General features: G+C 39.0%; 4 protein-coding genes across 5 annotated transcripts; 2 read left to right on the top strand and 2 right to left on the bottom strand.

Annotated features, from left to right (window-relative positions):
• Positions 1-5: 5 nt before the first annotated feature.
• Positions 6-2,934, top strand: LOC135338364 (frataxin, mitochondrial-like). The gene is made up of 6 exons (XM_064534466.1): positions 6-257; positions 316-368; positions 774-894; positions 1,476-1,503; positions 2,363-2,429; positions 2,712-2,934. The coding sequence occupies exons 1-6, from the start codon at positions 75-77 to the stop codon at positions 2,878-2,880; spliced, it is 621 nt and encodes a 206-aa protein (XP_064390536.1). The 5' UTR covers positions 6-74; the 3' UTR covers positions 2,881-2,934.
• A 689-nt stretch (positions 2,935-3,623) lies between these two features.
• LOC135338363 (uncharacterized) lies at positions 3,624-4,688 on the bottom strand. The gene has a single exon (XM_064534465.1). The coding sequence runs from the start codon at positions 4,575-4,577 to the stop codon at positions 3,765-3,767; it is 813 nt and encodes a 270-aa protein (XP_064390535.1). The 5' UTR covers positions 4,578-4,688; the 3' UTR covers positions 3,624-3,764.
• Positions 4,689-4,821: 133 nt separating this feature from the next.
• Positions 4,822-15,318, top strand: LOC135338360 (uncharacterized). 2 transcript variants are annotated; one of them, XM_064534460.1, is made up of 13 exons: positions 4,822-4,918; positions 5,050-5,108; positions 11,192-11,306; positions 11,998-12,057; positions 12,106-12,189; positions 12,298-12,718; positions 12,880-13,077; positions 13,150-13,272; positions 13,446-13,502; positions 13,562-13,626; positions 14,050-14,248; positions 14,355-14,833; positions 15,058-15,318. In XM_064534460.1, exons 6-13 carry the CDS (start codon positions 12,352-12,354, stop codon positions 15,271-15,273), a joined length of 1,704 nt encoding a protein of 567 aa, XP_064390530.1. In that variant the 5' UTR covers positions 4,822-4,918; positions 5,050-5,108; positions 11,192-11,306; positions 11,998-12,057; positions 12,106-12,189; positions 12,298-12,351; the 3' UTR covers positions 15,274-15,318. The 2 variants fall into 2 exon arrangements, with proteins under 2 accessions (XP_064390530.1, XP_064390532.1); XM_064534462.1 differs by having other exon boundaries at positions 4,841-4,931.
• On the bottom strand, positions 5,247-8,557 carry LOC135338361 (uncharacterized). The gene is made up of 8 exons (XM_064534463.1): positions 8,398-8,557; positions 7,794-8,311; positions 7,651-7,720; positions 7,503-7,600; positions 7,156-7,402; positions 5,769-6,230; positions 5,490-5,668; positions 5,247-5,437 (listed from the first exon to the last, which is right to left on the bottom strand). Exons 2-8 carry the CDS (start codon positions 8,291-8,293, stop codon positions 5,404-5,406), a joined length of 1,590 nt encoding a protein of 529 aa, XP_064390533.1. The 5' UTR covers positions 8,294-8,311; positions 8,398-8,557; the 3' UTR covers positions 5,247-5,403.
• Positions 15,319-15,358: the final 40 nt, after the last annotated feature.

Genomic DNA, 15,358 nt, shown 5'->3' with positions numbered 1-15,358 from the left:
AAAGGAGTAAAGCACTGGGCATTAATTAGATTAAAACTCATCAAATCAGAGTCAAGTCTGAATTCTATGATTCAATGGCCAACTGTACACTTCAGCTGAGAAGAAGAGTATTGTGGTATGGGGTCCACCTCTGCAAGTGCACATCATCTCAAGTGCCTGGAAATAATTTGTCCACTGTCTTTGGATGCCCCTTGGCAATCACTCACTATCGAGAGAAGCATCGAACATTACCACATGGCCTACAGAGATTAGGTGAAGTAAGTTAATGCAGGCTCTATAGACGTTAGTTACACTTTTCTTACCGTCACTATGCAGGTAACTTGGTACCATTCGTCTGGTGTACTTAGTGATCTCCACGAAAAGATTAGGTGACAAAACTTTTTGTATTCATAATTATAGAGAATCTCCCAATGTGGAGGATCTCACAGCCAATTTAAAGGGTGTTGACGTTGAAGTTCAGTTGATCCCCCTGGAAAAAATTACTGTTTTTCTCTGAACATTAATCAATCATCAATGTCTGATTGCATGTCAAAGAAGCTCTTTCTGCGTTCGTTTCCTTAAATAACCATGGAAACAATAATTTACAATTGCTTAATCAGTTGCCTTCAATTTCCACTGTGGATGCAGTAGATCTAGCCATGATTTAGTCGTTGTCTCGTCCTTTTGCTAGTAAGTTCAGAGGACTAAACCCTTTATGGTAGAAAAGAAAGTACCAATTAAGATGAAGTGAGTGGTCTGATTGTATCACCACACACCCCATTCACTCACCCTAGGATACTTGATGACCTCTCGTACCACCGTGTGGCTGACGAGACTTTGGAGGAGTTGGCCGAGTTCTTTGATGAGTTGGGAGACAGTGGCCTCTGTCCGGAGGACTACGACTGCACACTAGCCGTAAGGGAACTAGCAATTGTAGTAGGTACTATATGCACAGTGTACAAATGTAATGAAAGCACCGCGGCCTCAGTGGAGGCACCAAAACTACACAAGATGAAGCTACTCTGATCTAGCTATTAAATTTACATTGATGAAAGAAGTGGGGAATGATTGACCATGATCGTTGCTGAAAGATTCAAAGTCCATAAATTAATGGCTGCAAGAAACAGCTACCGGTAGTGTAGATTTGCAGCTCTTTTCTCACTATTGCAGCTACCAATAGCTAGCGTTCTAGTGCAGAGCTAACTACTAAGTAAAGTAGCAACACTCCATGGACAAGTTAATGTTCTGAAAGGCTACAATGGCATTCCAAGTAAGCAAACCTAGCTATAACTCAAGAACGAAGCAAAATTTTTCAAATCCACAAATTCCAAAAACTTGACTAGAATCCTATAGAAACTCTTGCTTGCACTTCGTTTATCATTGAGCAGCTGTAGCAGTCTACATACACATGCTACCGTATACCTCGCTGTGCATGCGCACCTGAGGCATAATAGAATGTAATGGTGATAACAATATTTATGTATTTTTGTTTACAGAGTGGTGTCCTGAATGTCAAGTTAGGAAGTGAGTCACCTACCAATGTACGATATGTACAGTGTGTATGTTACCAGTAACCTATACCCAATGTATGATATGTACAGTGTGTATGTCACGTACCTATACCCAATGTACGATATACACAGTGTGTACAGTGGTTTTCCTTACCTTTGCAGGCTATACTGCAAGAGCACTGCAACCACAATGTAGTAAATATAGTATTTTGGTTGGCTTCTGTTATGATTGTTAGTAACAAGCCAACAAAATTACTTGCTATGGCCTGCAAAATGCAAACTGTAACTGGTTTTAATTTGGCAATTTCAAAACTGCCAAATTAGTGGACCTAATTGCTGTAGTAGCCTAAGAGTCAAATTAAAAATCACCAAATTCTAATAGCTCACTCGCCAAATAATTATAATAGCCGCTAAATGTTCCAGGTGTCTCATATTTTGTCTGACTGAAGTGATGGTAGCTCTGATGGTAGCTCAGCTAACTTGTTGCTTGGTTCATTGTGGCTAAATGATACGAGCTAAAACTTGTATGCATAGCTATAGGGAGCGGAGGGCCTATATTTACTAGGCTCAAAATTGGATATTTCCGAAAGCAGCTTGTTGACCTCAAGCATTATAATTATAGAAGGAGTGCTGTGAAAGTAGAGTAGTAACCCCTTGAGTTGTGTGAAAAGTCTGCAATAGCCAGTATTTTACCCATCATTGATTTTTGTGATGTGTGGGTGGACTAAAATAACACAGACAGGTAATCAGTACATTGTGGTTGCAGTGCTCTTGGAGTATAGCCTGCAAAGGTATGGAAAACCACTGTATGTTAGTCATGCAATACACTGAGATGTTGTGTTCCTTCATTATGTTCTCATTCACCCTCCTAGACCTTGGTTCGTATGTCATTAATAAGCAGTCCCCTAACAAGCAAATATGGCTCTCCTCTCCCACCAGGCAAGTTGCAAGGGTTACTATGCAGCCATATATACCGGCCAGTTCTGCTGCCCCAAACTAGATTTTTAGTGTAATTTTTTGCGTTTCTGTCTCGGGATAACGCATCATGATGGACAACTACATGTACAGTGACATGTGGTTCAGCTGGTATGCTTGTAGCTTAATCAGCTTGTTACTTTACAGTCAAGCAGTTTTGCTGGAGATTTACAATCAAAATTAGCTGAAGAGCTTGTAACTGTACCTCATCACTGCTACAATTTAACCGTTACTTTTCCCCTACAGTGGTCCCAAACGATACGATGTAATTGAGGGAAGGTGGCGGTACTCACATGATGGGGAGGCCCTTCACGACCTGCTCACAAGGGAAATCAGTCAAGCCCTGGACACTGAATTGGACTTTAGCAAATTGAAACACTCTTACCTCATTTCTGATGGAGACAATTGGAGCTAGAATTGTAATGTTAATATTGTTATTGTTCTGCTGAATCACAAGTACTAAATCTGATGCTAGTGTTGTGATGCATGATTGTGCGTAATAATTTGCAAGCAGCAAAAAATTATTAGGCATGACAACAGATCACAATGAGGGGACATTCCAACCTTGAGTGGTATGGGGGGGGTGGTAAGTGGGAAATCTTGATTAGTTCAATACACCACATTCCAACCCTGAGTGGTGGAGGGGGGGTGGTACATAAGTGGGAAATCTATCAATACACCACATTCCAACCCTGAGTGCATGGTAGGGGGGGGAGGGGTTCTTAAGTAGGAAATCTTGATTAGTTCAATACACCGCCATAAATGCAACTATCATGCAGTAAGCTAAGGAGCGTCATTACCACAAAATTTCGTTACTGTGTATAAAAATATGTATAGGTTTAACCATTATACTTTTAAAGAATGTTGCATGCATGCTGATCGAGCTGGAGTTCAACATAATTACCATATAGCGGGTTATTTTCGAGGCACTAATGAAACAATTCGCAGATTTTACTTTCGAGAATAGAGGTTCAAATGACCACATCCTACAGTAGAGGGGTCTTTCAACCGGAAGTAAACCAATTTTTGAGGCAATAAATTTTCGAAGTTCGAGGTCGATCTTCTAGTGCCTCGAAGCTATACGGTAAGAACGTACTGCCTGACAGCCTGACAAAACATTATATACGTAGCAGCTGTATGGAGACAGTGGGCTATACATAAATTAGAAACGAGCAAAGAACAATAATCAATACAAAATATTACTTGAAACAAAAATAACAGTAAAATTATACAATGTGTGATCATACAAATATTAACGTTTAGCTTAGCTCAATAAGTTTGCTTTTCAGTTAGCTAGATCTACAATGGCAAGCGTTCAAAGTTAAAGAGTGTTTCATCAATACGTCTTAGTACTTCAAAGAATGACATTTTGGGGTCGAAAACCACTTGATGCTGTAGAAATTCCATATCACCATTAAGATACTCCTTGATCTCACTAAAAGTTCCAAACGGAATAATGATTTTGCCACACTTCTTGGCATAGACAAGCTCAGCTATGCAATACTCACTCTTTAGGTAGTCTACTGTCAGCCAGGCAATCAAGCAGTCACATTTTTCAATAGCTGATTTTAACGCACCAACAAGCCCGGCACCCATAGGCATACTGCTAACATCAAGCCAAGTGTCATATCCTAAAAATTGAAGCCCATTCGCAAAAGTACACATAAGAGGCTTCTCTTTCGTTTTATGACTCAAAAAGAATTGGAATTTGGGCTTGAATTTCTTGTACTTGATCTTTTTGGCTACAATAGGCACCATGTTTTTCTCAAGGTAGTCGACTAATTTCTCATCACTGATCGCACATCTATTCAAGTGTGAAAGCTCTGCGGAATTAACAAACTCATTCACCATATCGAAAGAGGCCATGTTTCTTTCGGAAGTAATACCCAAATAATGGCACTTCGTGATTTCAAGTGTCCAATCACCTGAAGTAGAATCTTGTTTGAAATTTGTCAAGCGAACTTCAATTCCCTTTTCTAATTCATAATCAAAAGTGAATATAAGCCACCAGAAGCCGGTTCGTTGACTTAGGCCTTGATTTTCACGAATCACAAGGTTGTATTCACTTCTTTGTGAAGTCACTAACTGTGGCTTATATGTAGAAAGATCCATGCCGGTCAGATGATGGCCTAGTTTCACATAGACAACTGAAACTATATAAGTTATTCCCCCTGTATTACATCTATATGTATGACCAGTTTGACCACTACATCCTGCATGCAAACTACACAGTGGTGGCATTGCATTACAGGCACTTTCTATATAAATATACGGTCATGCTGCTGTGAAATGCTTATTTCTCATTTTGGGCAGGTAAAGATGATTACCCTATGATATATAATTTATAAATACGATTTTTAGCCTTTGCTGTGACACTCCTTACCAAATTTCTCTGAATACCAAGAAATGCAGAAAGAACAGTGATCCTGGCCTTGAATTGCAATGGTGTACAGGTGTGTAATGAAGGTACTTGTTTTTTGGCCATGTATTTTTGTTTTTAGCATGTCTACTATCAGATTTGATTGATGTAGTAAAGAAGTCTATCTGAACTGCACATGTATGAACAATACTTTCTGTGTTGTAGGTTCTGAGCTTCTAATACCTTATCAGTAACTCGTGTACGGATTGAATCAGCTCTTCACGGTTAGTACGTATACATGTATTATTATCTATACATGCATGCATGTACATAATACGTCTGTTTTTAAATCACAATTCTGTGGCCGTCAGATTTTAGACATTCATTTTAAATTCCTATAATTAAGATTGCATGTTCTCCAATTTGTTTTGTGTATGAAATTTATTTTAGTTTAACAGTCATATTTGTATATAGTTGTAAAAAATGGGGGTTCAAAAACACAATTCGATCTATAAGTATCTATCTACCTACAATTCTATCTACTATACTTGTGTTTCAATTTTTCATTCAACGCATTAATCACTTCAGGGTATAGTAGTGATCATTCAGAGCCCTGCATGTATATTGGAAATAATTCATCACTGATTTCATTAAGAATCACTCACTTGTAATGATAAAGATGACCATCTCTGTGTTGTCCTGACTTAGCCATATGGCGACCATGGAAATAGGCTTGGTAGATATGACATGAAGCAACATCCTTCACTATTTGCTTCTTGTTTCCTTTGTCCTTATTCTCAACAACACCATGGTTTCCCAAGTGCGTAGAATAGGGATTTTGAGGCTATACATAATAATGGCTATAATTATGTTGATGTTCATATGTACAGTGTGAAAGTGTCACATATCGTCATAATTATATAGATGCGTTATAAGGTTTATACCTGCATCAATGTGTCAGCAGACATAGGGAACTGAGCAACACGAGGATTTCCACTCAATTCAGCTTTCTCAACAACTAACTTGTACTTCTTGAAGTAGCTATGCTCGTAACCTATACCTGCCATGATGTAGAACACTTCTGTTCCAATGAGGTGAGGCCACGAAAAGTAAGCCACAGAAACAGAGAGCACTGGAAAACAAACAACAGCCAATACTTTAAAGATGAAATGGCTCTTGCCGCACAAGAACTGGCTGATAGACTCCCAATGGTAGACTCCAGTAATGTACGGGGGCAATTGAGGAACAAAAAAGTGTGAGCCAGCCTGGATAAAAGAGATGATATAGCTCCATATAATTGGGTTGTAAGGCAGATACACAGCATTGACAAAAGGAATTGGATTGTATACTCCAGTTGTGTTGGCATTGGGTGGCTCGAGCTTCACTACCTCGTGGAAAAGATTTCCCTGCATGTGGAATACGAACAATAATACTTTAGTGTAAGAAGTATTCAGCACCACGGTGCTCAGCAAATGCCTCGATTCTCATGAAAGCAGAGCCTCTCAGTAGAAAATTTTTTTTCAGTATTAATAAGCTCATGATTATCAGTAATGATGTGACGAAAACATGGAAATGAGAGGAAATGCTGTTTAGTATAGTCTCGCTTGCCCTGCCCCTTCAATTAAGGGGCGTGGCAAGTGAGACGAGACTTAGCTTTACAAGATAAATTTGTAGCTGATGTGTTTCAGTATCAGACTCACCACCAGCATATAGGGCATAGAGTTACTACAGCTGTAGGGATGCTACTAGACGCTAAGGCCAGTTAACTTATTCTGTAAGCTGACAAAAGGTCACATCTAGTCCTCTAATTAATAGATTTACATGTATATCCGTATTTTTGCAGTTAATTCCATATAATCGTAACTAGAATAGAAAAATCCGTATAAAAAACTGTATATTTGGAGGCTCTGCATGTGAAAAAAAATGGAAATCTCATACGTGAGGTTGAGTACGCATGCATGCATGCATGACATTAAAGGAGTGTATATATACAGCTCTTTTCTCACTCTTGTATATAGGTATCAAATATAGCTAGCGCTTTATAGTGCAAGGCTCAAATAGAAACTTTGTATAAACAGATTTTGCTACACATGCACGATTCTAAAGAGACTGCATGAACAATCATCAATGGAAGTAAAACTCGAGAATAATTAATACTCTATTTTGTGAATATAGATGCCTATTATATAGAAGCGCTTAGTTGTAGTCGCATTGCAACCGTATATACAGCTGGAATACACACACATGCAGACACAGACCTGCATGTGCATGGCTATACCCCAAGGCATAAAATACTACATGTATATATGCATGCAGATCAATTTAACTCACCACTCCCCATAACAGGGTAATAACGATGGCTGTGATAATCCCCCACGCCACACATTTTCGGAGGATACCCATGAGAATGTAGACCACTATCAAAATAGCTAGGGGGAGGTATGTCCAGTTGGTTGGGAAGAAGAAGGGGCCTCGACGTACAATAGTGGTACTTTCACCAGGCAGGTTGAATTGGGCAAACAGCATGAAAAACAAGACAATGTTGGTCGGGATGGTGAAAAAATGAACAATCTTGGGGCTGGATATACAGGTAAGGAGAAAAGTGTTAGTAGATAGAAACCCTCCACTACTTAGCACTGGCTTCTATTTTAGATTACACACTTTAGCTGCATGCTTACATGAATCCTTGATGTGTAATGTCGAAGGTGTACATTTGGTAGAGTAAATTGAAGAAATCCCACTGTACTCTTGGGAGGATGAGCCAGAAATTGATAAACTGTAATAGTCTTAATAAAGTATAGTTAATGGCTTAAGTTTGCATTATACCCTGCTCCAACAGGTGCCTGATTCTTGTCCCTCTTCTTGGTGTGGGTATTTGGAATCCGTGGCTTCTTGACTGTGCAGGTATATATACAAATGATAAGACTGTATAATAATATTATTATAGAGATAATTGTCGTATAACTTACGCTACGTAGTTTGGCTTGCGAAGATCTGTATCCTCATGAATCATGACTTTTGTTTCAATCAGCTTGGCAATAAGCTGTCCGTTGCTGCTGAGCAAATTAGGAAGGTGGCGCTCTTCAATTTGTTTCACTTTGTCTTCAGTGAGGAACTCAACATCGAACACATGAAAGTGCAAAATGTATTGCAGACTTGGATCCTCATCTCCAGCAAGAATAGAGTCGGTGACTTTCACATTGCTGTTGCTGAAGACGTGAGCTTTGTAAAAGACAAGCCCAAGTTGGGGATCATTTAATAGGTTTGCAGAGTAGGTCTCAATGCTTCTCTTGAATGCTTCCTTATGTGCCGGGTCCAAAACCTTGAATTGCTGGAGATAGATTGAATCAATAGTGAGCCTATTGCCAGTTAGCGTCTCCCTCCTCTTGACAGTAACTGAAGTAATATTAGGTTCATCCTCCGTAGTGGGACTGGGCAGCTCAATGTTCACTTCAATTTCATTGGCCATTGTATGTATAGCTACAGCCTGCGGCAGAGAATTATTAGTTCAGAATCTGCTATGGTGTAAAATCTATGCTGTTTTCTTACAATACATATAATAATTATATATACCTTATATATATCTTACTCGTGGCTCACGCTATAACAGCATTCAAACTTTAAGTTAATTGCTTTTGCTTTTTATAATAGCTGCCTTATTTCCTGATTGAATCCTAAATGTACCCATACATTCATTTTGAAGGAGGAAACAGAATCACGGAAGAAATTAGACTAAATGCAGCTATAATTAGACTATACGTCCATTGCATGCATGCATGCACTCATTATGTAGTAGACTATAAGTGCATGCAGTTCAGAGGAAACGGTAATAGGAGAAGATAGAATTCATTTTGAGGAGGAAACAGAATCACGGAGGAATTAGACTAAATGCAGCTATAATTAGACTATACGTCCATTGCATGCATGCATGCACTCATTATGTAGTAGACTAAGTGCATGCAGTTCAGAGGAAACGGTAATAGGAGAAGATAGAATGAAGCAGCAGTTTCACTGTCTATGTAATCACTATACTTATAGTCAAGTAAGAAGTCTATAGCGGGATCTTAGAATTACGGTGCTGTGAGGTATATATATACAGTATTTCTCTGTTTCCTGGATTCTTTATCATGAAAAAGTATTAATTATCCAAAAACATAAATGCGACTTATTATAATTTCAATGGGGCTGTACAGGTTCTTGACTAAACGGAAAATAATTGTGCTCTATAAGGAATGTCATGTATATATAATGTTTAAAGTGGTTGCAGAGAGAATTAAAAACAGAAACAACAGTGTATACACACAAGTAAAAATAAACGTACGTACATGTATACTTAAGGTTACTACGTGTCTTATGGATGACATTGTTGAATTCATGTCTTCCTAGATGCTTTTGTTTTATTGAGAGAGAGTGGGATCTGGTTGAGGAGGACTTGCACCTTTTCTTACGAGCTTTTTGCTTCACATCCTAAGAGACATTTAATTAGCTAATCATAAAAAACATGATAAAAAAGTTGTTGTAAATCACAATTGGATGCCCTGATCACTCCAAAATCATTTGCATACCACATTTTAGCATGAGTATACTACATAAAACAATACAGCTAATTTACAAAAGTCTATTTGAGAAATAGCTTCCACAAAATTGTCACTATAGTACAAACATTTTTTTAAACCAGAGTGTAACTCACTAATCCATGCAATATGAGGCTTATGCTACATATCATACTATAGCTCTATTATGTAAGAACAAGATTCTCTCATGTAACCAATCAAGAGTAGATAAGAGTAAGAGTGTTGGACTGCTAGTAACAGCAATTGCCTGCTCCTGCGTCATCACTTGATAGTAATCAGCACTAATTGGTACCGTATTTACACCCACAGTGCCACGCCCCATACATGGGCGATTATTTAAGAGGGGCGTTTATTGACAAAGACAGCTTTTACCATGCGTTTAATCAAGTAAATACGGTATGTTAGTAACACTTCCCAGAAACCGCACAGTTCAGTGCTACAAACCACAGACCACAGTTTACTTAACAGCACTCATTAATTGAATAGTGACGACAATGCATGATGACGCATGTCAAGGCAAATGCGGTTCCACGATTACTACAGCAGTTCAACACTCTTACTCTTATCTACTCTTGAACCAATCCATAATACCTTTTATTGAGCAATAGAGCTTCTGCAAACAACTCACTCTAACTTTCAAGGTTGAAAAACACTGTTTGGGGTACAATACACCATCCAAACTCTATGGTACCACTACCATTGGAAAGCTTATGTTTTATGTACCCAAACAGCTCACTTGATTGGCTTGAACGCTAAAAAAATGACTTGAAGTCCAAAAATATAGCTCAAATGACCTTTTGACTAACAATGAAAATCATAAGTAGGATTGTTACCGTCCAGTCTCTGTTGAAAACATTGGTGCACGTGATGCGTTTCCATGCAATCCCATCCCCCTTTACTATGGCAATACAAAGTTAATATACGTGACACGAAAGCTGCTAATAATTATTGCGCACGTTCTAACGCTATACATACGGTATAGTCATTGTGTCTGCTAAGTGCTAAACTCTGTACCCAATTATATATCCTTAAAATGCTTATCACCGATAGCATATTCACAAAATAAATTGAACACGACCACCGGACCAAGTCCACTGGGCCACCGGACCGGGTCCACTGCTGTGATCGGACCACTGGACCGAGTCCACTGGACCACCGACATGAAATGCATAACTTAATTATAGACCATGCATTATTGCAATACCACCATAGCAAAACCTACAAAATAGAATTTTAGGGCTGGTATAAACTATTCCTAGAACTCAATATGAAATTCAACATTATATGGGATTACTTCCTCTTGAGCTGGATTCTGTTTTCAAATTGTGGTATTATAGGTATGGAGAAGCAGTTAAGAAAGCCATTGCAAAATATAATAATAGGCAACCCTCTATACTGGAAGCTCGTTTGAACAAAAGTATATACAATTGAAAACCTGTCATATATAGACATCTTGTCAGACGTATGCATGGTACTTGTTACGGTCAGTTTAGATGGAACTGAAAAATTGTAATACCGTACGTAGTGCTAGAGAAATAATTATTATGCAAGTATAAAATTATGCGTTTTGGCCAAGTGTCCGTATGCATGGCGTCAGGTCTCAAAAGGTCACTTTTCCCCAGTGCATGCAATATGCCATATGTTGGCACTGCATTTCCTTTGATTTCAGAGATCAAAAGGCAAGAACTCATAAATCCAGAGTATGTGGGTGTGGTGGCCACAAATGTACTATTAAATCCAAAGCCGTTATAGACATTTGTATGCATGTGTTCCACTGCTTTTCACTTCTGCAGGTCTCTTGAGAGTATGCCCGCCGTTGGAAGAACTGATGCCCCTGCTATTGGTTTGTCCAATAATTATACTCTAGAAAGAGCCGGATTTACACTGAAGAGGCTCAACTCAAAACTGGTACTGTAACACGAGCATTATAGTTACAGAAGTATTGTCGATGTCTTGTAAGATATTCTAGCAAGGATTGCGATATTAAATTATCCACCAAAATACCTGTAATGCCTTTATAATATTGACTCTGTATTAATACTGACCTGTACGTGTTTCTAAAGGCCCATAAAGTTTCCCTATAATTATATGCCAGGATAATTATTTCTCAACCAAAGAATTGCCTATTGTGCTCAAAATGCTAGCCGATAATCTACCAAGGCCAAATAAGTCGAAAAGGGCTGGCGGGTAACTAACTTAAAGACACCTTCCAGGTTTGCATGCAGCTATCGTGAGGTGATGAAATGAGTTGTGCATCTGCACTGTAACACTACTATCTATGTTATACTAATCACAAGGCTTGTATGGGTGACAGTGCATGATACCTGAGGGCCGGCTACATAGTGATATACATAGCAACGGGCAAGCTAGAATATAGCGCGCGCATTTCCAACATCTCTTGCCTTGTCACAACATACACTCAGTATTATACATGGTACAACATGTCACGGCTGCTAGTGAGCAGTTTCTGGTTCACAAACGTTATGGCAAGTTGTGCAGAGAGCAGCTCATTATCTAACGAATTTTTCATGCATGAGCACCCAAAGAATTTTTTTAATACTTCTCCTGATCGACTTTTAGTGCACATTTTTCTGTATAGGAAACAAGGCTTGTGTTGTAACTCTAAAAAACCAGAGCTCTAAAGTCACCTGTACTACAGGTAAGGATGATTACCCCATGATGTATAATTTATAATAACTATTATTAGGTCTTTGCTGTGACACTCCTTACCATATTTATCTCACAAGTACCAAGAAATGTGAAGAAAGAACAGTGATACTTTGGTGTACAGGTGTGATGAAGATCTTGTCTTGGCCATACATTGCTTAGTCCACTGTCAGATTTGTCTATGTATGATAATTATATATCTATGTATGATACAATACCTTCTGTTTTGCAGGCCCTGATCTGTTAAGACACATACCCGCACACATGAGCACACACAACAAGTAAAATGGGACTAGCTTCACGCTGTCAGCGGAGTCTGTTTCGACTGGCATCTCCACGACAACACACTCTCGTAAAGCTGTTACTCATCGTTCTATTGGTTACAATATGGCTATTACAATTCAATAAGCTACAAAGTACTTCTGTAGGTGTCTTAGTTGCAGCCGAGCCTAAACCCATAGCAGAAAAATTGTCTGCGTCAAACGAAGTTATCAAGTTTAAGAGAGATTTTGAAACAATTTTCAGCCCTTCTATTCAACCAACCACGCAATCGATGAATGTATCTATTATTGAGAGGAGTAAATATGAGATCAGAGTCGCAACAACTGATTTTCCAGTGGAGCAAGAGAAATCACGAATACGCATCAGTAAAAGTATGCTTGTGTCTGTGGTTTTAATGTATTTTTTGATAGGAGATTGTTAATCTAATTTTTAAGTTCTACTATAATGTTCAAATACAGAATACTGATACGAGGCCTCCATTCCCCTTACACATTTAACTATTATCATTCAAGTTTTATTTCCTCTACGTTAGATGGTGTTCTCAGTCCAAGGGCCATCCGTATAAGGCCAGCTAAGCCAGTGATACAGGAGGGAAACTCTCTCCTCCTCACCTGTGCCGTGATTGGCCCCCCCCGCTCTCTTTATAGCAACAATGCCCCTTACTTGAACTTTGAACTCCCAGAAATGCCGTATTCTCTAGAAAACGAAGTTCAAATAACATACATATCACGTAAGTTAACACTCTGTGTTCTGACCGTCAAAATATATACGTGACGCGCCACTTTTTTTGGTTATCTCATAGGCATGACTGTACTGAAGATTTCTGAGGTGAAGAAGGGCCACGAGGGAGTGTACAAGTGTGTGTCTCAGAACCTTCACAACCAGATCAAGTACAACACTGTTGAAGTCAAAGTGCAGGAAACAGGTGACACAAAGTGCTATTATACTTCTATATCCATTAGAGTCTTTGAGGGTGTACCAGCGGTACATATAATTAGTTAAGGTATGTACGGTCATATAATAGTTAAGGTTTCTAGATTAATCATTATTATCTTGTAGAAGTATATTAACAAATTAATTAGTACTCCAATTATCCAGAGAAAGAGTCTGAAGGTGTTAATATGGACAATACCAAGTCCACGAGAAAACATCAGAGTAAGTGATCAAAGAATCAGAATAATTCAAGGTACAACCTATTGATGTGTTTTCTGTAGCGTACCTTGATAAGGACCCTCAATGGAACAAAGATAAGCTCTCAGCTCTATTGGAACGGGGAACGGTAGGTCCATTTCGTACTTTTTGGTCTTCTTTATCGTTTATTTGCAATGTTGAATCTGCTTACCCACAAGACCACATGACACAGTGTTCATGCAACACTCTGTAGACCACATGACACAGTGTTCATGCAACACTCTGCATGTAGGCTGTGCAAAGCTCCACTGGGGCCACAAATGCTAATTCTATAGTTTCAGAAGCCATTCTCTCTCGAAGTACAATAGAACGTACCCCTCTATAACGGACATGTCCGGGGAACAATGTTGTGGCCTTGTTCGGGAGGGGGGGGTTGTTTTGTACAAACTGTTCATTTGGGACTGGCCGTTTTATCGCAGTTAGTCTTTCTTCATGGGTGAACGTTTGGAGGGGTTTCACTGTACCTGATAATTATTGTGTTGACAATGCATTTACTTCTTCCTCTTTCAAGATGCAAGAGAAGATAGTCGACCAGTTTTGCAAGCGTCACAACTTGTCCAATCAAGCCCATCTGCTACCCAAGGCTGATAGTGTGGATACCGAGTGCTTGTACAGACATCTCCTCATTAACGATAAAACAGGAACTCTGTTCTGCTTTGTTCCCAAGGCTGGCTGTACTAATCTCAAACTGCTCTTCTTTGTGGCCCAAGGTACATTGTACCTTGAGAGAAATACTTTCATAATTATGTCATTTTGTATACTGCATCCATTTTTAATATGAAAACTAATTATGGCATTCATTTTCACTTCTCACAGGATTGATTCCCCGCACTCAACTGCAAGCTTCCCGGGACAACGTCAACCAGGAACTGCTGGAGGGTGTACAATTTGGTCACTCCTTCCTCTCTCGTAGCAACACTCAAAGGAACGTTTCCTTGAGGAATTACTACAAGTTTATGATGTATAGGAACCCACTGGAACGACTGCATAGTGGCTATCGTAGCAAAGTCGAGAGATTTCCTCTTATAGGGCTGGAAGATGATCAACCTCATTATAACTGGTTAAGAAAGGCTGTATATGCAAGCACACACCCTGCTAAGTATGAGGATTTCGTGCTTAACGATGGAGTTTCGGCTGTGAATATTTCGTTTTCTGATTTTATCGATTATTGGTTGACTGAGCCTGAGAATTTGAAGATTGATGAGCACTTCAGGTCCATTTTCAGTATATGTCAGCCGTGCATAACTCGCTTCAACTTTTATGGTAACTTTAAGGATTTTGACACGGATTCACAGGTATGCTTGAATATGGCTGCAACAATAGATTGGTTTGACTACAATGAGCAAATGTAGACTAACACATCAGTGTCATCTCTATGCCGTTATACATGCCATTTTGTGCAATACACATCCTTGTGTTGTGGTTTAAGAGTGCTTTGAACTTTTTACAGTACACATCATCGGTTGAATTTTATCATGCTGCTTAACGAGTTGTATACTGCCCTTGTTCTTTCTTGCAGGTACTGATAAAGAAGATACACTCAACTCCCAATTTCCTCCGCTCTGGTTACCATAGCAAGGAGAGCTCAACTGGTACACTCACACAAAGTTACTACAAACAACTCAGCAGAGCTCAGAAAATAAACATTGTACGGTTGCTCAAATTAGACTTGGAATTTTATTATCATTTGTTTCCCAGTGAAGAAGAGGCTAATAAGACGATTTTAGACGTTTAAGTTATGCTCGTTTTATATGAGAAATATATTTTTATTGTTGCATGATGATCTCAGCTTGGGAAAAGAAGGGAGAAACTCGATTCCA

This window comes from Halichondria panicea, chromosome 7 (genome assembly GCF_963675165.1).
Source record: "Halichondria panicea chromosome 7, odHalPani1.1, whole genome shotgun sequence".
Lineage (NCBI taxonomy): Eukaryota > Metazoa > Porifera > Demospongiae > Suberitida > Halichondriidae > Halichondria > Halichondria panicea.
The sequence above is the reverse complement of the archived record's forward strand: the minus strand, read 5'-3'. Positions and strand labels throughout refer to the sequence as shown.